This window comes from Lingula anatina, chromosome 1, assembly GCF_051362555.1.
Source record: "Lingula anatina isolate TDL-2025a chromosome 1, LinAna3.0, whole genome shotgun sequence".
Lineage (NCBI taxonomy): Eukaryota > Metazoa > Brachiopoda > Lingulata > Lingulida > Lingulidae > Lingula > Lingula anatina.
In genome coordinates this window covers 42,620,440-42,641,723 of record NC_141767.1, presented here as the reverse complement: position 1 = coordinate 42,641,723, position 21,284 = coordinate 42,620,440, and the positions used below count along the sequence as shown (strand labels likewise).

Genomic DNA, 21,284 nt, shown 5'->3' with positions numbered 1-21,284 from the left:
ACATCCACAGTTTTATGCCCCACTTGTCATTTCGAATGTAAATATAGGCACTAGTCTGCCTCTGTGATGACAACTAATATCCTGCAGAGATCACTTACTCTGTTGTCCCTGCATTTCTCTTCCTGCTGAAAATAAATGAAATCGTGTTATTTGTGTGTTATACCCTGTCGGTCTTAACAAGATGAGAAGATGATGACGCTCTTTATAAATTAGCCAACACTGACATCAAAGTGGACTGGTGGTGTGAATGTATACTAATTAGTAGTTTCCAGGAAATGTCTGCCGTCTGCATGGACGGCTCGGAATGTCAAAGTTAACCATTACCTTTGTGCATGATTAATCCGATTTCTTAATATCGTGTTCAATTGTAGGTGTGAGGAAGTTGAACGTGTTCATGCAAGGGCGGTCTGGTCACACAATATGAAAACTGTTCTCTCAAATTTTGTGGCCTACGTATTTAACATCCATTAAAAATGTTTGTATTATCTTTGGATTCCATGTTTTTGGCTAGCCCATAGTACTGTAAGCAAATACATGTAAGGAATCTAAGCATGTACCTAAATCATGGTTATACCAACTGCTCTCATTGTTGTCCATGGAAACTAATTGTCAAGGTGACAGGATTAAAACTGATACTATTAACTAAAATTTGCAAAAGCTTTTAATGGAATATGACCTATGATCACTCTTTCATGTAATGTTGATGACATCTTTCATGCTGAGAAATAGAGGAATTATCACCCTTCTGATAACAGCTGGGGAGGTTTCGCAAACAACAAAAGTACAAAAAACCTACTTTGTAGAGCATTTTCACACACATAATACAGCACGAAATCATTAGAAGTCATAAATGTGTCATTTCTGAAGATGGATGGTAAGTGTTGACATTGGTGAAAAAATGAGCTTCATGAAGGCAATTGAAAAAACAAAAAATATCTTCATTACCCCAAAACAGTAAAATAAGTTCCAAAGGTGTGTTAAATTCACATGAACAAAATTCATATTTGATATTTGATCTAAAAGGTATAAAACAATGCAAAAGCGGGGCTGGGCATTAAGCGATAACATAGTTTGCAATACCATTGCTTAATTTTTCAACATTTGCAAAACCTCCATATTATGTTTCTTTGCTTTGTTTCTATGTTTTTAATTGAGGTGCAAGCTGAGGGGAGGGGGTGGGGTTGGCTGGTGGATACTTGCACTCCCTGTCTTCTTCCAAACATGATATAACTCAGCACCAGGCACAGCAGGATGCCAATCACACATGGCAGTACTATGATCAGAATGAAAGGGACTGTCAAATCTTGTCTGGGAGCAGGAGATTCTGTGAGGATTTGGAAATTCCCATCAGGATGAACAACTGGGATGTTTGGGGTTTCCGTTCTGTACAGCAAGGGGTCCTGAAGTTAAAAGAACAACTGTGAATAAACAAAAAAATGCATTGATAAAAGATTTTTAGGATAAATATTGTAATCAGTCAGTAGTATACAACCAACTTGGTAAAACTACTGCTAGCTTTCACTAAAAAAAAATCTTCAAAGAAATACCAAGGTTGATCCTGACAAAATTTTGTATGGAAGTGTCCAATCAGCAAAATAACATGGTGTTGGCCAAACCTCTTTTATAAACCACATAAATCAGATCACGTTAATACAAAATTTTATGGAGATGGTCGCACAGACTCGACAAATTAAACCAACCAATGGTAGGAGTCCAGGCAATTGCAATGAAATGATCACACCACTTGAAGAAATTAGCTCAAGAGAATAAATTTGCTTGCCAGCATATCTAACCAGTGTTCTGACTGAAGACCTGTATGGGTCAATAGGGGATAGGATAATTAATTGGTCTGGCTAGTTTGTATGCTGCCAACTGCGAACAGTACTTGTTGCCTGGGCACTTGTAGCAGCTTAGTGCAGGACCATTCTCAAGGGAACAAAATGGATTAAGTGGCACTAGTTCAATTAAATCATCAAACTTAAGAAACATATTGATAGGTGCAATAATAGTGGTTGATGGACTTCCATAAAATAAGTCATTTGGACTTTTATCCCCTAAACTTCAGATATTGGATATTATCAAGAAGTGATAGATGCATGATCAGATCCTCTTTCACAACTGGAAGTGCATAGAACATGCATGCTACCAAGATGTCCTTTGATCCTCAAGTCTGAAATCATTGGCAGTGGCATTTGGACACACGTACTGGTTTTAAGGTAGATAGACGTATATATATAGGAGAAATAAGAGAAATATTGATCTATTGAGATTTATCTCTGTTTTTTGATGTATACTGACCCTTGTAATTGATTCTGGGGTCATTTCAATATGTGAATGCAAGTTTGGCAGAATATTCTATATTGGTACCATTGCCCAGGCCTGGGAAGATATGTCCCTGTCCAGGGCTATGGGAGAGGGGGAGAGGTATTTGAAGGTACCATTTTGGCCTGGGAAAAAGCAAGTTATGAATCAAAATTTGACCTGGTTCATTGCCATTATCTCAAACAATACCTGTACAGATGTTTTATGGTAAAGGGTCCACTTTTTCAGAACCCCCCTTTAAACTACAGGCCTTCTGTCAACAAGATAACTTGGATGAAATATTGCACTTTCACTAGCACAGCGTGGAGATGGTTAATGAACAGCTTTTGGAACCAAGTTTAGCATCAGAATCAACCAAAGTCTCATTACACATAATAGCATGCTACTTTTCACCACAAGGAAGATATATGTAGTCATTTGGAAGTGTTCAGCTTGGTATTAACACTAATGTGCCACTGGATTTATCATCCTCCTGTAGATAACAAAATTACAAAATGATGCAAGTACTTCAAATGTACAAACGTGAGGGGGTTCTATACAAATAAAACTTTGAATATGGATGATTACAAAACATAGACTATGTCAACAGGCATTAATATGGCTGAAGGGTTTGGGTAATAACTGAAGAATGAGGATAAAAAATATTATTGCAGACATTGCTTTTAAGCTACTTTTGACATTTTTTAGATCTTAAAATAGTTTAACTTTAAGTTTCATAATTTCTTTTTTTTTCCATCACATTTGATATAACTTGATCACAGTCCTAAGGTACATGTCAGGTACTAATACCTCCAGGTGGACTATTTTTCTATTCAATATGTTTCAAATATATCAATAAAAATGTCCAAATTTTCAACTTGCTTATCCTTGAAACCAATCTGCAGTCTGTAACAAACTCAAATGTTCCTTGGCACAATTATAGCTGGCTCTCATGGCAATATCAACCCACTCATTACATTTATGGCAGTGGCAGCTGAGAATTGATATATTTTTCAATCAGCAGTTTATTTATAGAAAAAGTAAACAGGAAGTAGAGAGAAATAAGTATAGAAACAATCTATTTCCATTTTCTGCATCAAAACAAGTCAAATATGATTATTATTTTTTGTAAAATAGCATATTTAGAAAAACAGACACCCATATATTGTTTCTAATTCCTACGTATACCCCCTCAGTACATATTAAAGAGTAAATTTGCCTATTCTCAATCTTCAGGCCTCACACATGGTTCCAAGCATTGTGGTTGTGGCTAGTATTTTTATGTTCAAGTTCTTAATTTGTCCTTGAGTCCTTTCGTTAATTTGGGCATTCGGGCTCACAAATCTGAGGTTGGGGTTTGCAAATGCCTAATCCCTTTATAAGGCCTGATCTTGTTTGGGAAGAATTGTTAACACAAATTTGCCATTTTAATTTCATTTTCATTTGATTTTCACTGTTTCTTCATGCATATTACAAATAGAGGAAAACAGTTGCTAAGACACATATTTTAGACTTGCATTTATCTAAAAGGTGACGAGAATACAAAATGTTCCTGCTTGTGAGGTTCCATTCCTTACTGCTAGCTCTATGGTAATCACACAAAAAAATTCAACAAGGATTATATAATATGCCCTCTCCTCCTCAAAAAATGGTTTGTTAGTAAGCAGTATACTTTAAAATGTTGATTCAAAAGTTTCAAAACATAAGCTAGATTTTTTAGTATCACAAAGTACATTTTTGTGAGCATCTTCAACTCATAAAATGATGGACCTTGACCATGTAAGATATCTGAAAGTGAGGCATTTGAAAATTTTAGGTAATTACTGTATCATTTGTTTTACTGAACTTCTTTCTTTCTTACTTAACTAGAAGTATTCTTCACCCCAATAATCCTCAGTTGAAAATTAGGCCCAAGTAAAGCATTATATCTCGGTTAGAGAGAGACCCTTGATAGATGAGACATGGTCACCAAGGAGAATACAAAATTAAGATTCAGATTATGGGCATGCAGTTAACCCAATAGCTTAACAGTTCTTCAGTCAAGCTATCACTTATAATACAGCAGGACCTCAATTTATTCATGGTGATGGTGCTCTTGCACCAACCTCATTCTCTCAATTTGGCATGTTTTGTAATGTAATTACCTCATGTAACTGTATGTAAGCTCATGTGATTCTTTTGGACCCAACAGGAACAAAATGCACAAAGATTCACCATAAATGCCACATTATCTCTTGAACATATCCAAACTGCCTTTCAGAGGTTCAAAGTTTTTTTTGGACATAGGACCCATTCAGAATCAGGGACTTACTAGTCCGAGGGTCAAATATGGTGACCTACTACAAAGCTTGCTGTCTAATCCGCTAATAGGGACTGAATAGATACCCCTTGGGTCGGCCATATTTGATCCTCGGACTAGTTAGTCCCCTATTCTGAATGGCCCCACAGAGTAATACACACCTACGTATACAAGCACCAGAAACTAAACTCTCCAGTACTTTTAGTCATCATCCCTCAAGCTCTGCAGCAATACAGAGTGTAATCTGAATGTTGTTCGACTTGTGGGACCCCAAGTGCGCTCTTATCACATGACCTTGGCCCTAAAGCTATTAGCATGAAGTAACAGAACAGAAAAACTGGAATTTAATGAGAAATCTATTTGAAATGATGGTGCCGTAACCTCCACCTGACCCCCTGGTTTGACAGCTTACTCTCCAGATTGACCCAGACCAACGGGCTCTACAGAGAGAGAGATTCCGGCCACCTCAAAAGTATCATAATGGTTTTGGATCTTAATGGGAAATCTAAAAAACAATTGAATTTAGATAGTTGATGTTTCCTCCAAGGAGTTGTTAATCTCATCATTTTTATCTACCTCTGGCAGGAAAAGCTGAAAGCAACTGCTGTTTGGGCAGAATGAGAGAGAGAGAGAGAGAGAGAGAGAGAGAGAGAGAGAGAGAGAGAGCGAGGGTGAGAGTGGTGAAAGGAAGAGTTGTTTCTAACTGCAGGAAGGTTTATGACTGAACTTGTTTTAGCTTTTTTCTTCATTTACTTGTACCACCCAGAGCTTATTACACTATAGGATGTTTGTCTTTTTGTGATTTAGTACATCAGAGCAGTAGGCACCCTGGAGGTTTTCTTTTCAAACAACTAATAATTGATAATCAATAGCAATATGTCCAAGAAAGTGCCCAGTCAAACAACTTGTCTTTAAACATATATTTCAACAACATGTTTTAGATCAAATTTGTGGTGTTCACAAAAGGAATTACTCTTCCAAATATGGTCCTATTTTACCAATTCTATTAGCTAGATGGAAAAGATAAGCTAGTGATGGTCAAAGTAAAGAAAAATATAACAAAATTTCAAACCTCATTTAGAGTACTAATGTGCACAAATTATAATTCTGTTTTCTACAAAGAGAGAGAGAGAGAGAGAGAGAGAGAGAGATAGAGGTTTTAAACCTTAGGTTCTTCTGAATAACAAGACAAAAAAAATATCTGATGAACTCAATAGCGACATAAAACTTTTTTCTTAAACATAAGTTTGCATATGACCTTTTCTTCTCATCAATTGTGGGTATGTAAATACTGTAGCAATGCAGAGCTAGTGCTTTCTGGTATATATACATATAATTCATGTATCAGGTACTGTTCTTTACTTAGGAACAAAATACTTAGATCATTTTAGATAAATAATTTATTATGCAAAGAAAACTGGTCCATAAAACATATTTATGTTACTTCTTATGTGAAATGTAAATCTACTTACCTAACCACTGTTATGAACAATTAAACAGCTATAAATCTGTTTTGAAAACTGGATTGCTAAGTTATTACATCAATGAACAATAATTATATTTATGCTGTCAATTTTGATGAAAACGTATCATCCCAATTAGAAACACGTCACAATCACCATCATATTCTTAATCTAATTAAATCATCAAAGCACACCAGACAGTTATCTGCCTTGTTTTGTTCATTAGAATTAGAGTGTGTGCTTTTATCTTAATATAAATGAATGCAATAGTTAATCACAGCCTGTCCTTGCAAATCAAAAAGAAAAAGCAGCCATGTGTATACTGTAACCATGAAAAACACTACATGACATTCTTCTTCTTCTTCATAATTATTGCCTTCTGTCAGAATAAACCTTAGCTGAATAGGTTTCATTGTATTTTCCTCTAAGAGTGAGAAGCATTTTTTTATTTTTTACTATACAACTAAAATTGGTATCAAGTTGAATTATCTAAATATGATCAAAATTCACAACAAATAATGCAGGCAAACTGAATTGAGAATTATCCTCAGGTTATGTGGATATACTTATCTTACAAACTACCAATGAAGTATGGCTTTACTCATTCTATATTTGCTAAGAATTTTTATTTTTGTATCAAATAACACATTCAAAATAGAAATGACAAAAAATTCCCAAATATCCACTGCAGCAGCTCATTTACACCTGCTTTGCCTAATTAACTGCATCCTCTGGAGAATCTCCTTGGCACAAAAATTTCATTGAAGCTTAAAAAATTAAAAAAATAAAATAATATAAAAGAATAATAAAAATCTGCCCCCTTCTTTTTGTTGTTCCAGAAAAAAGCATTGAATTTATAATTTTTAATGTTTGTAATATATATTGATAATTAAAAGTAATGGTTTATTACAGTAGATGTACCATAAAAATTTACTGTCATTGCTTTCACTGTTCTGGTAGTTATGTGTCATAGTTTGCATTTTGATATAAGTTTCATGCAACCTGTCTATCTCCCATTTAAAACAAGTCAAAAGGGCACCTGATTTTTTCCATGATCTTATTTCATCATTCTGACATTAAGGCTGGTTTACTTGGTCAATATGTTCCTCTGTTACTTGGAGATACTCATTATAAAACATGCCAAAAACACTGGTACAACTGACTCTCCATCATTTTTTTTAGCAAATATTTACTCAGCAAAAACCATTGCTGTATTGGTATTGTAATTTGGTAATGTACAAACACAGAAAATGCCAGTTACCGTGCCATAATACTGCAGTTTGGAGAAAAAAAATCATCTTCCATTTAATAATACTGAAACTGTGAATAATCCTAACACAATACTAGTACATCTATTGACTGTTGCATATCCATCATGTTGATTTGGTGTTTCCATCATGTCAGAAAATGGATGTTTACACCATTTCTCCATATGTCCATGCAATGGTCATTGACATTAAGTCAATAAAACACCATTAAGAACGATTGAAAACACAACCCACGCAAAGTCTGAAAAAATAAGGGGGAAAGTAACTCATTTTCTCTCAGTACTTTCAGCTGCAATTTGCTTAAATCAAAGTAAAAGTCATCATTCTTAGAAGTCTTTGATGCCATTTTTGTGCCTGGCTTTCTGGCTGGCAGGGTTGAGGCCTGATTGCTCCTAATGCTCCTAATGATATGTGCAATTGACCACTCCATCAATCAAGATGGCAGATACCGGAAGAAATTGCACATGACTCTTAGTAGAACCCGACCAAAACACTGAAGCATTTTTTAAAAACACACCAGTAGGTTAAAACAGGTACTGGTGGATAACAGGTACCTCTGTTTTTTCATCAGGTACATGTGTACGTTAAGTTACATGGCAATATTTTACATTACAACCTGGTTGTACAACTATACCATATGGCTGACCATTTAATTAGCACCCTATAGCAAGATATAATAAAAAATTAATAAAGAGCAGTGTTGCCTACATGTCAACAAGGGCATTACTGAACTGGATATGATATATTTCAATAGGAAACTGCTTGAAAGGATCAACTTCTATACTGAAAGTCATTAAGATTGTATTCTACACCTTTGTTTCTTCTCATTTTCATATGATACAGGAATGCCAGAAGCCACAGCAAAAGTGGTTCTTCTGACCTGATTATTGGAGTCATCAAAGTCATCACTGCATGGAGCCGAGAATTCAAAATGAAAGATACAGAAAGTCAACCTTTTCTGGTAAGAATTTCATATAATACGTTTCATAACTCCTTCACCCAGAGTGGTTATAAGATTTCATTAAAGACATTAATGGCAAACACAATAAATGGGTTGATTGATGCTTGGCCAATTAAGACTGCTTTACTCTATGCCAAACCCAAATAAAACTTTATGATTTCAATTTAACTTATCGACAAGGCAATCAAAATAGTGATCTGAATGAATGGTAAGAGTACTATTAAATGTGGTATGTTTTTAGTCTACAAAATTTTATACCAGTAGTAACTGTTTTTCCTGAAATAGGCATGAATATTCCTAAGGTGCCGTGGATACCCAATTTATAAATAAATAAATGAATAAATAAATAAAAACTTCAGTCAATAGTTGAAATATGATATAGATTTACAAAGAGATACAAGAGGTGTTTTATTATCAGATCGCTCTTTTAAAGAATAAAATATATATATATTAAGTATTTCAAAAACACATGCAGGCATCCCTTTTAAATGTCAATTGGCAGCTAGATATTTTAAAATAAGTGTAAAATGGTAAAGCATGAATATACTAAGCATGAATATACTGAGTTGTTTTATCATTTTTAATGGATGTGCCATCATTTGCAACAGCCTCCAAATTAGCCAACAATTATGAATGATGTCAAACAGCAATGCCAGGTGAAGTAGGTGTTTTGCAAAATGTTCCAAGTGTTTTCCAGACAAAAATGCAACATACACTGAAGGTATTCAATCTAATTCTTTTTGGTACTTTGTCAGGCACCAGCGGGTGCTATCCCAAGGTACTGAGAAGTGTTTATCCAGATACTGATGGGTATTAGGCTAGCCAGTCACTGGTGGGTATTAGATCAGTCACAGTGGGTATTAGTACAGTCACTTGTGGGTATTAAGTTGGCCATTCACCAGCAGGTACCTCCACATCTCTTATATTCAACAGACACCAAAATACATATTGCCCATTATCCTTTTTCATGCAGCAGTTAAATAAGGCGGACAAGCCGTTTCTTCATATTCTGAATACTTCCATCAGTTTTGCACTTGCGATATTCATCATTTGCACATCATCCCTTCAAGCAAAAAGATGATGGAAGCCATTATTACTATGGCTGATTTGTTTTGCAATTATGAGAATGAAGAATTTCAATCTCATGCATGATCAAAATTCCTCTAAGTATACCTACTACTTTGGTCAACAATAGGTCATTATCCATACACCAAAGGCCTCATTGTGACATTAAATGACCCCAACTGCCCAATTATGGTCAAAAAGGGAGCAAAAAAATTGATCAACAGAGGGAGATAAAGGCAAATGTAATAGCAATCTTTTGAATTCCATGGATTCAATTGAAACAGAGCTGAGTAAGTAGAAGAAGCCCCAAGGAATAAGACAGTGAACTATCTGGCAGCAGGGCTGCCTGCATTCTAATATCCAATCACTGCCGCTTGGTCATCAATGTCTCCGTAACTTACTAATTAGAAAACAAAACCCTCTTGGGTATTTTTCTAGTACTGATGTAAGCCATCCTACCACCAGTTTGTCAACAGAATGATGTTTTCTACCCTTAATCCACATACTAGAAGTTACTCTCACTAGCAGCGTGGTTATTGGCTGAAATGATACCGCTTATTAGTAGCCCACGTGAGAGATATGGTAATTGTGTTAGGGAAACGACCACTGAATTGAATTCTAAATGAAAATACAAAGGTCATGAACAAACATATATTGTGGTAAGAACAAACATATATTGTGGTAAGAATTCAGTTAGTTATTTTCACTTTATTGGGAAACAGCCGTAGGAATGGTTGAGGTATTGATGTGGTAATGAAAAGGTTGTCTACCAGTACACCTGAAGAGGCAGAACAAGTAAGTACCAGTAGTCTATCGCTGTCTTTATTCTTTTTATGATGAACAGAATTCTACAGCACTGAGCTCAGGTTTGCGATCCCAGAGGAGAATCTGACATTTATCAAACACAGCTTCTTGAGAACAGATGCACGTCTTGAAATGAGGAATATGCACACTTTTTTGATTGATAAAAGGAAATGTTCACTTATTTCTATGAGAGTTTTTTAATCAATGCCTTGTTGTCAAAATAGTTGTTGGACTCTGAGGTTGAAAAAACCCCAACTTATTCCAATTTGTGTAGAAGCAATAAGCTAGTGGGGAGCTGGAGTTTCAAAGGTAAGCAAGCCTTTTTGCCTCTTCAAAATTCTCAAGCTCCAATTATAGAAAATATTTATGGCAAATGTACTACATTATTTTAGATCAGAGAAAATTTCTCAGTGTCTGTAACACAGGTAGCAGCAGTAAGTGAAGCAGATTTTTTTTTTGCAAATATTCATGAATTAAAGCTTTCATAATCAATAATGGTGAGATAAAATAAGACTTGGCTATACTTTGACAATTTAATGTAAGTGCTGATATCAATGAAGAAGTGATTAGCATCATAAATGAAATGTGCTTCCTTGTACTAACATATCCTACGCAAATTTCATAGAGATTTTCAACATACTTGTTAAGATTAATTGCACTTCAATAATCTCTCAAAATACTGAATCAGTAGATTTGAAGAAAAGGCAGTTTTAAAAGCAAGTTGAAGATTACTCATCATTAGCTAGACAAGAGTTCTGAGCCAACATGGCAAGTTTTATCTTGCTGTTGTTAAAGAACATCCTCTGCTGAACAGGTACACATGAACTAATAATATTCCATCATTTTGGATGGTTCTAAAAGTACAAATCTTATAATTGATAATTGTTTTTTTTTAAATAAACCCAACATGGAGACAAGGCAAGAAGGGAATAACAGTTACAATAAACTATAATTGAGACATGTATTCATAAAATATATTGTGTCACATAATAGAGTTAAAATATAGCATTAGAACCAGTCCACAGTAGATCTAAAAGCACACAATTTAAATTTGACAAGGAAATCATCAATACCAGTCAACTGAAACTTACTGGTATCAAATTTCTGTCTTATATATGGTTCTGGTATTCCAAAGAAAAACTGCTGAAACAGTTATTCCACTCAATGTTCAGGGAGTAACACACTTTTAATTATTAAAAAAGTCAATAATTCTGAAACAGTATGTTTTCTCTTGTGTCATTTTTTTTGTGTTTTACTTAAAAGCAAAAGCAGCCCCTTATCAACCTTGCAAATGTATCTGATGTAATAATTACCATTTCAGGAAAAGGTTTCTATGGTAAAATGATCATGTTTTATGTAGAAAATGCCTTGTTTGATATGCATAAAACCATTTGGCAAAGATAATATGTCTACAAATACAAATGGATTTTTTATGAATAAAAAGAAGTTATATATGCATAGAATGTTGAGCAAGGTTTGATATTGGATTTGAATGTCTTTTTAATGTAAGATGTGGTTGTACTTATTTGTAGTTTGTTGCCTACATGTATGTATAGGAATAATTCAGACTCCTTACCTTTGAAGCCCCAGGACAAATAAAGTAAAATCACTAAGCTGTACGCCATATGTAAAATTAGCATTTATATTTTATTTTCAACTCCAGATTTTGCTATGCAGTTGTTATATAACCATTTCATATTCTATTCTGTATTACTATATTAAAAGATGAATAACCGTATTTCTCCCAAATCCTACTTTATCCTAACTCATACAAATTAGCAATAAGCTGTCAAACCTTGTATCTATTTCAGTATATCACTTATAGTGTCCACTTTTATCATAATTATTGTTGGAATCATATGGATATTTAGGTGAAACCCATGGGTATGAACTAGCAACTACAACTTCTTGGAACTAGGAATTCTGCCAGGAGAAAGAGAGAGAAAGAGAGAGGGGGAGGAGGGGGCTTGCTCCAATGCATTAGGATGTGATCAGCAAATAAGAACATGAAAATTTGAAGCAGATCAGGGTCTTATATCCTAGGTTAATTGAAAAACAAACTAGTCTACAGGCTCTCTTTGGACTAAGATTTCATGAAGGTTTTATTATGTTTTTGGTACATGCACAATATAAAGAGAGAGAGCGAGAGTGGTCAATATGCCATAGTTGTTATGGGTTATAATTATTATTCTGACAAATTTACTGTGAAGCATTACTGCAACTTCAAGCAACCACTAATAGCAAACAATATCTTACTCTGTTTGAATGCTTTAATCATATCAGTTACATAAACCTTATGTTTTAACTTTTGCTATTCAAGAAACAAAATAAACAGTAAGAGTATCAGGGGACTGTACAATAGAAGTGAAAGCGTAACGTGATGATCTCTTTGTGGAACTCCCACCGTGTATCTAAAACCCTTTTTGTCTAGTCAGTCAACTTGGGGAATATCTCTGCCAGTCTCCAGATGCAATATACTGCTGCTTGTGTGACAACAATTTTTTCAATCAAATCAAGAAATGTCATTCAATGAATTAAATAGGCCCCGGGTTTCAGAATACAACCTGATGATGACTGCCCTTTCTATAGTATACACTTTCTGTCACTGATCACTGGCAACAACATGCCTGTTCAGATTTTCTGATAGATGCTGAAACTCATGGCAATGAAATAAATCTGATATCATGAGATGGGTTATTTAACCAGTTCAATTCAGACAGTGTATACATGTGCATGCATGCAACATTGTGCATATCCATGCACATAAATGTGTGTATGTCCACACATAGCAGGCATATCCACTGTTTGAAGCACATGAGCACTTTAGAACAAGGGCACTCTCCTCTACTATCCTTCAGAGACACAAATGATAGTAGAAATAAAGGGCAACTGGACCATTAATCATTGTTCTCAATACAGCAATCACTGTAAACTACATCTCCAGTATGTCTTTTTTGCTGCAGAGTACAATCAATATACAGGTTGACACCTAACGGTCCATTTGTTTCAAAATCAATAGAAGTTTGGATTTTTCTGTGTTGAAAAACCCTTCATGACATACAAGACCTTAGGCTTTTTTTGTCTCTATGGTGGTTATGAGCTTTTATTCACACAGAAGTAAATTAGTTTTTAAGTCCCTCTTGGAGGTTAATGGTATGATCATATGCCTCAGTTGCCACAATGAAATACTGTCTAACTAATGATGACCTCTTATGAAAATGACAATTCCAAGGTTTCCTGAATTAAAAAAAAAAAGACATCGGTGCATTTTTAAATACATATACACATGCACACACATGCCACACACATTCTAATAACACAGAACAAAAGGTGTGAGCAAGCCAATCAATTCCTTATAATCCTACATTAAGGAAAACATCTGGAAAACTTCCTTCCTGATTGAGTGCATAGGGAGTATTAGGTTTAGTGTTGTGGACAGGAGTGGGCAGCTCATGCCCAATCACCTTGATAAAGAGCCTCAGATCAAGGATAACAAAGTCATTGCTGATACTGAAAAATACTTTAAGACACGTGTCCCAAAGAGAGTTGAACTGTCCTCTAAGTTCATCATTAAAGTAGAATTGCCAGTACCACATTCAGCATATGATTGCTATTTGCTAGGTTTCTAGATGACGTCCAAATGTACTAAGACTAATATTCAATTCACATTTGTGCAACAGATAGAAAAATATTAAAATAGTACCTATTTAAGGAAAAAAATGTACCAAAATCCTATTTTATTGTCATTGGCCCTTTCAGCAGTCTTCAAGTAAAATCAAATTCTAAAAAAGTTCATACTACTGAGTATCTAGTCTCTAATGAATATATAAATTAACATTTGTTAACCCTCATGAAACTGTAAATACATTGATTTTAAGGATGAAAAACCACTTTTTGGAGACAAATGGGTTCAGGAAGGTTTGTTCATGATATAAATAAATAAATAAATAAATAAATAAATAAATAAATAAATAAATAAATAAATAAATAAAAATATGAAGAATTACACCCATTGACTTCAAAATCAAATATGGCTAGAAGTACATGAAGCTATAATCATACACAGCTCAACATAAGTGACTGCATATCAAAACCAGTTATACTGGTGGAATCATTATCAATTATCTACAAAATTAAGTAAACTGAAAAAAGTTTATCACAGAGACCAGGGAACACATATAATGTCATGCTTTCCACTGAAAGACAATCATCCTGCGGTGCCCTTTCAGCTGGCCTAACATTTAGCCATGTTAATGCCGATGCATCAAAGTATATTTAGAAAAGATTGCTTAAAATACTGTCATCACTAATCATTTTCTTAGGAAACAATCAAAACAAAACTCCTTTACCTGGTAAAGTTTATCTTGAAGTTGAAGACAACTTGATGTTGCACGCTTTTGCAATTACAAAGACATTAAGGTGAAATACCTTGTTTAATTTTATCTTTTTTCTAAGAAACAATTAACTGGCAGATAATGGGATCACTGAAGTACTTTTTTTTGTTACAGCTTACAGTTGTTCATACACTGATACTACAATAAACAAAATTATATTTGGCATATACTGTTTTTATATGTTTTTATATATATTCTTATATATTCATTTCACATATGTCTATATCCATATAAGCATCCATCAAATACTATGTCCAAAAGCTGAGTACATGCAGTGTGATGCAGAGTTCACTGGAAAGTGATTCTGCCAAACAATTCACAGAAATCTCTTTAACTACTTCATTTTCCAATGAAAAGATAAGCATCAACCATCAAAATGTGTGCCCTATCAGCCCCATTAAGAGATATCAAAACAAACCTTTTGACCTAGACCATAGATGTCTGATAAGAAATTAAAGGTATACAAGGAGCATCAGATATCATATATCCAAAAATTATTTTTCCAGGAAATTTCAGCAATTTCCCCTGTATCATCAAGGTATACACCCTATCCGAAAATGGAGAAAATTACAATCTATAAACCAATATTTGAGTTTGAAGTTTTCAGTCTTTGAAGAATCTGCACTGTGAATTTCACTCAGGAATTTTTAACCAAAAAACAATTAAATAGATCAATTTTCTCAGTGGCTTTTATTAAGTTGATAAAAGAAAAATTGCTGGAATTTCCAGGAAATTCATTTTTTGCTATATTAAGGTATAACATGCATAATATGCATTTAATGAACATCATAATGAATCTTTAGATCTGTGCCATATCCACCAGATAAAAAATAATGTTAAACTGCCAGTTTTTCTGAAACAGCATATTCTGTCTCTCTTACTATATCTAAAGGCACTTTTTGTAAGGTAAGGACTATTTTGTATTTGATAACAATAAAATGCCCTAAACTTGCTCTATCTAAACTTTTCAAAAATAATATGCCCAGAAGCTTATCATGGCAAGAGCTGGCAAAAATTGCTAATGTAAACAGCACATTTTATAAAAGAAAAACAAAATTTGAAAGTAATGTGGAATGGGTGTTAAGAAGTGGTGTATTGAATGAATAAGGTGAAATTGACATACAGCAGTAAGTCAACTTTGTTTCATTAAGTTTATTTGTGCCAATACCTCCTCCCCTTTTTCTGTAAGTTAGCAATGTATTTATCCTTTGGCCTGCGTAAGCAGATAGGATTTATAAAGTTAAGTAAATTGGCTGAGACCAAAGGAAACAATGAGCTGATAGACTTATAACAATGAAATGATACAAAGAACAAAATTATTGCTCAACTGATGTACAGATAAGCATACTTTCAATCTAAATCCAAAATTCCACAAACAAGCTTAAGCATATGTCAGATAGCCTGGTCTGGCTCTTTAACCAACCAAAAACCTAGCAATCACGACCCATTATCAATTCCAGTTGACACTCTGATCTCTCTTAATTTCTCTGAACTCCCTCTAGGAATTCTTATGAGAAATGAATCCTGAAAAACCCTCATTTCACCTTCTCTGTTGATCGATAGAGGCATCCGTCAGCGCAGCGTGTATAATCATACGACTGCTTACCAGAATGAGCTGACATTACGACCATCATCCTTGAGCTGATAGGGTTGATCTGGTTAGATGCAGCACCACTGCGCTGTGATTTCTATTTGGGATATGGTATTTATCGCGAGCACAGCTTGGAGGTTATCTTATTGATTCCCTATTAGCTATGATTGCAGAATATTGCCCCTTGATCCCAACCTTCATGGCTGCTTGTGTTTTAGTCAATGATGGCAAAGTTGCAGCATCACTAGGGTAATTAAGATGATTCCCTTTCAATCAGTGCAGGAAAGGACTAGAGTACAGTACTTTCTGCTGATAAGAAAAACAGCCATGGCTAAAAAGCACAATTCATTTCCACACGACTGTGATATTCTCTGTACTGAAAATGTGAAAGAGGCAATAAGCTGGCATCTTGATAAAATACCCTTGAGGAAACTATGCTATCAGCACACTAAATGCTTGACATTTTAACATCCATATTTTCTTCTAATATTTATTTCTGAAGAATCACCAGCATATTCTTGCTTTCCTGGTCACTGACTCAACACTTTGTGCAAAGATCATCTTCTAATTGTGAGGAAAGTAATAACATGTACACTCGGTAAAAAAATTATTTTCAATATTTTTTTTCTGGCAGAAGTAATTCATGTTGGAATTCATCAAAATTATAAGATATCTTTTCTGTATCTTGATGACATTATGTTTATTCCACTGTACTCTTATCAAAAATACATAAACAGATTGCAAATTGCCACACTGATGGTTAAATATACATGTATATTTCATAGACAATTTAGACTGGTTGGCATTATGATAAATGTTGCAGACATCTATAGGTTGGGATAATACATCCATAAATACAGGTGTTCAAAGGATATTTACAGGTTAAGTGAAGGGTTAACATATTGATTGGCATTGAAAGCATCATGTGTATACCCATTTATGCCCTTAAAGTCCTTTTCAATCCATAAATCACTTATCATGCTGGGATATACTTATGATGGGAGAGAGTGGTAATAAATTTGTATGTTCCAAGGAATAAACAAACATACAATAACTATATATTGTGCTTTTTTACCACTTTTAGGATTCAGCTTACTAATATGACAACAATTTACATAAAATAATCTGAATAGGGAACGTAAATAATAACTAAAAAAAAAAAACAGGACCTAAAATTAAACACAGATTCAATTACCACACCTAGCTTTTGCAGTAAAAAGGTCTACTTTTATCAGAAAAAGAACATCCCATTATAATTTACTGACTACAGGCTTCCAAAACACTTATGACGCAGATAATTGGGAAACATCAACAAGAAACAACAGCCCACGATATAACCAGAAAACAATGTCAAACTACCCACTGTCAAGCTAACAGCCCCCATACACCACACACACAGCTTCTCCAAACCACACAACTCCGTACTGACTGCATTAGTTACTAATGCTTATGCTGTAATAGGTAGTTCTACAATATCAGGCAGGTTGAAATCCTAGTTTAACTCCAAAATTTGTTTCTTTTTATTAATAACATAAAATATCCCACAGCAACTGAATATTCAGAATCAAAACATCAACAATATATTGTGTATACTAACCAGTAAGCGCAAACCAACCAGAAAATGGCCGAATAAAATTTCGGCCAGGTAAACTGGATGGTGTGCATGGTAAAGCTTGGCACGTAATGTGTGGAGGCTGATACCATGAGATCTTTATGGCATAATTTTTGCATTGCATACTTTTATCTGCTACCTGGGTAGAGATAAGTTATGACATGCCCAATCTTTTTCAGGTACTCTACATTTTCCAGGCATGGAATAAATAACCAGTAGTCAAATGATGTTCTATCAAGTAATCTGCTTTCAATAAAAATCTGAGATAGAGAAAGCAAGGCGAGGAAACAAGATCAAACTCAGCTGCATGGCCATGCAAGATCTGCTATGAATTTCAAGACTTAGAGTAAGTAGCGCAAGCCCTATGGCTACATTTTAAATATTCTGTATAACTGATTTTTGTGCATTTTCATAGAAATTTTTATAAAAATTTGCTTCGTGAATTTCCCAAACATGCTCATGTTGTTGTTTCCAAAATACAGCTTGGGAGTATTTTGCATTCAAAGATCCAGAGCAACTGTAAATGTTGTTATGCCAAGGGACAGGCAGAGAGGTGAGACCAAAAAGAAATGCTACAGTTTGGATTCTATCCAAGGTACATGATAATTAGACTTGAACAAATTATGGACCTAAACATGTGAAGACTACCATGACATTGACAATAGAGAACCAGTTGGAAACCAAAATTGACACACAATAAGTATGGCCGATAATTTACCAAGTAGGCAATTATCATTGGCCATCATCATACATCCATCATGCGATCATTCATAAAACTGATGAACTGAGCATATGGCACTGTAACCATAGTAGGAAGAGAAGTAGACAATAATTGCATGCCTGAGATTGAATCAAAAATGCTGTTCACTTTTGCAAACACAATTATTGCATGGTTCAATTAAGTGTTAAATCCACAAAATGGGTGCAATATGTCCTAGCCATCTTGTCTTCTGGATGGAATGAAGTTGTCTGGATGTTGCCGACGCCTTTAACAAAGCATAGACAGAAACAGGCAATGTCTCCATCCAATATCATACACCCAATACAAATAAAAATCCATGAAATTAATTCTTATCATGGTGGGATTGGGCTGTTGATTTTACTCTTAATGAAACCGTCTCTTATGCAATTTTCCTTGAATCCCCTTGTATCACTCTAGGAAAAACCCATTTTCTTGACTTAATTCATAATTCTGAGGTATTATCATCCTCTACCATTATCAAGATAAAATTAAGTCAATGCCCATTGTACAAGAAAGCATTATAACCAATATCTAGTGAACCTGAATGGCCACCCAGATCTTAACCTAATCTTTACTGTTCAAAGCTACATCTCCGGTGGCGGCTCAACTTGGCACAGGGGTTAAAACCAGTGCTCACACAGGATGTGTTGTCTAACATTGTAACATGTTCATAATATACACCTTCCAGTGCTGATAATCTATGTAATGAAGTTCAGCAGTGGTGTTGAGCATGGAAACTGTCCAGTAAACCAGGACAGTCATGTTTAAATATCAGAAAAAGTTTTGAGTGGTGCTTTATTCCCAGTCACTCAGTATTTCAATCTGTCTATACCAGGGAAATCAGAATAAGTATACCAAAGGGTGACAAATTGGCTATCAAATAAAATATTGTACACTTTCCTTTCCCAAAATTGTAATTTGTTATAGCTATTCATAAGGTACCATAAGCTGAATCTGTATACACCTGTAGCTTATGAATGCTGCCAGGGTTGAACTGCACTAAATTCTGTATAATCAGAAAGCCAAAGGTTTGACACAAAATGTATCTCTTAACTAGTACCTCAAATACCTCACAGCATGCTAGTACTTAATGCTGTGATACATAAATTTATTCAAAGTAAGTCGAGAAAAATGCTACTTCCTTGCTGAGCTATTAGTTCTAACAAGGTATAATCAAAACAAGCTGCAACGTGAATCTGAACACATCCCCCCATGTTTGTTTGCTAGTTATTATCATTATTTGATAACCTGAACATACGTTGGAAATAAATTTAACCGACTTCACACCAAGTGTCACACAAGCCCAAAAGTTTTACAGGTGTTTTTAAATAAACAGAATGCTTCTAGTGAGGACAGACCTCTGCCGAAGTTCAACTTAAATGGTGGTTTTATCCTGCAATTTTCATCAAAATTTGTAGAGAACTTCTTGAGATGTCTTATCCACCTAGTAAACAAACAGGCAGACCAACATCAATGAAAACAACCTCCTTCATTGGTAGTGATAAAAACAGTTCACTTATTACAGTAAGTTTACCACTAGCAGCCATCCACAAATGCATGATGAAGAAGTTATTCAGAAACATATTTGTTCAGTATGGAAAAAGTTTCTCAGAATTGGCTAACTACCTGTACTCCCTCCTATGGATGCACTAAGTCCAAAGTCCCCAGCGAAATTTCCACCCAAACACATTTCCAGATTAAAATTTGAATTTGTCTAGCTACCAGGGAAGATGTTCATTGTGATGTTTTTTTTTTGTTTTTTTTTTTTTTGCTATGAAATAATTTCCTTGCACATTTATCTTATTCAATATTTTTTACTACATATCTAATCTTTAATTTTAAATGTGACACATTAAATCATATTGAAATAACTAAAAAGACTGATTCCAGAACTTCCATTATTTTGTCAATAAAAACTTCCCACTAAAACCATTTAAGTTAGACATAACAAACATATGATGTTTATTTATTAGTTCATCCTGATGTACTACTTGTATGCTCCAAATCACAGACATCTGCCAAGTAATACTTAAAGCAATCAACTCCGTTAAAGGTTACACCTAAATTTATTACATACACAAATATCTCTAACAAAAACATCTTCAATTGGGCAGCATGAGATAAGATCCCAAATGGACATTTGCCACTAAGGGCATGAACTTTATTTATAAGCTAATTTTGCCTTTCCAAATGTCAGATTAAAGCTAATCATCGTTGCTGAACTTTTATTTTTACAATTGCAGAAAATGTTTATACAAAGTGTTGCAAAACGTGACAGATAAATGTTTTTTTCTATTCCCTGTTTTAATGCCAATGGGCATTAGAGGATATTGGATGAGGAATCACATGAGAGAATGAGGCTTTTGTAGCTTTTTCAGAACTATCACCACCTAACTTAACAATTAAGTTTATTCCCCTTTTAAAACGAGTCCTTTGATTCCACAAATTAAACAATGAAACACATTTGGCTAATTTCAAATGTAAAAGTTTTCAACTTTTGAACCTGTTGTTGTTCTTGTATTAGCTCAATTTTACATCTTGACCAAGTAAAAAGCTTGTCCAAAAATGGGAGTGTTCTTTGAAACTAATTGCCCCTGCTTAAAGCTACCCAGACCCCTAATTTACTGAAATTTCTCACAAAATTTCAAACACTTCACCTATGCCAATGTTTAATCTATTCAAGCCCTAATTTGTTTTTACACAAAGTGCTTTCTGAATTACTGATATCCTCTTTTTCTCTCATCCCAATAAAGTTCTATTTTTTGGAAATATGAAAGACAATCC

At 34.5% G+C, this 21,284-nt stretch overlaps 2 protein-coding genes across 3 annotated transcripts in view; one reads left to right on the top strand and one right to left on the bottom strand.

Moving 5' to 3' along the window:
• The window catches only part of LOC106167632 (epsilon-sarcoglycan-like), a 97,933-nt gene that overhangs the window by 5,180 nt on the left and 71,469 nt on the right, over window positions 1-21,284 (bottom strand). The window contains exons 8-9 of one of the 2 annotated variants that reach the window (XM_087015811.1): window positions 1,197-1,400; window positions 99-118 (exon numbers count right to left, since the gene is read on the bottom strand). In XM_087015811.1, coding sequence (XP_086871937.1) covers window positions 99-118; window positions 1,197-1,400 — 224 coding nt within the window. Of the gene's footprint in view, window positions 1-98; window positions 126-1,196; window positions 1,401-21,284 lie in introns of both variants that reach the window. The other variant, XM_087015806.1, reaches the window with a different exon arrangement.
• The window catches only part of LOC106153587 (G protein-coupled receptor dmsr-1), a 65,644-nt gene continuing 52,523 nt past the window's right edge, over window positions 8,164-21,284 (top strand). The window contains exons 1-2 of the mRNA XM_087015798.1: window positions 8,164-8,292; window positions 17,938-18,104. The gene's annotated coding sequence lies outside the window, so the exon portion shown is untranslated. The remainder of the gene's footprint in view (window positions 8,293-17,937; window positions 18,105-21,284) is intronic.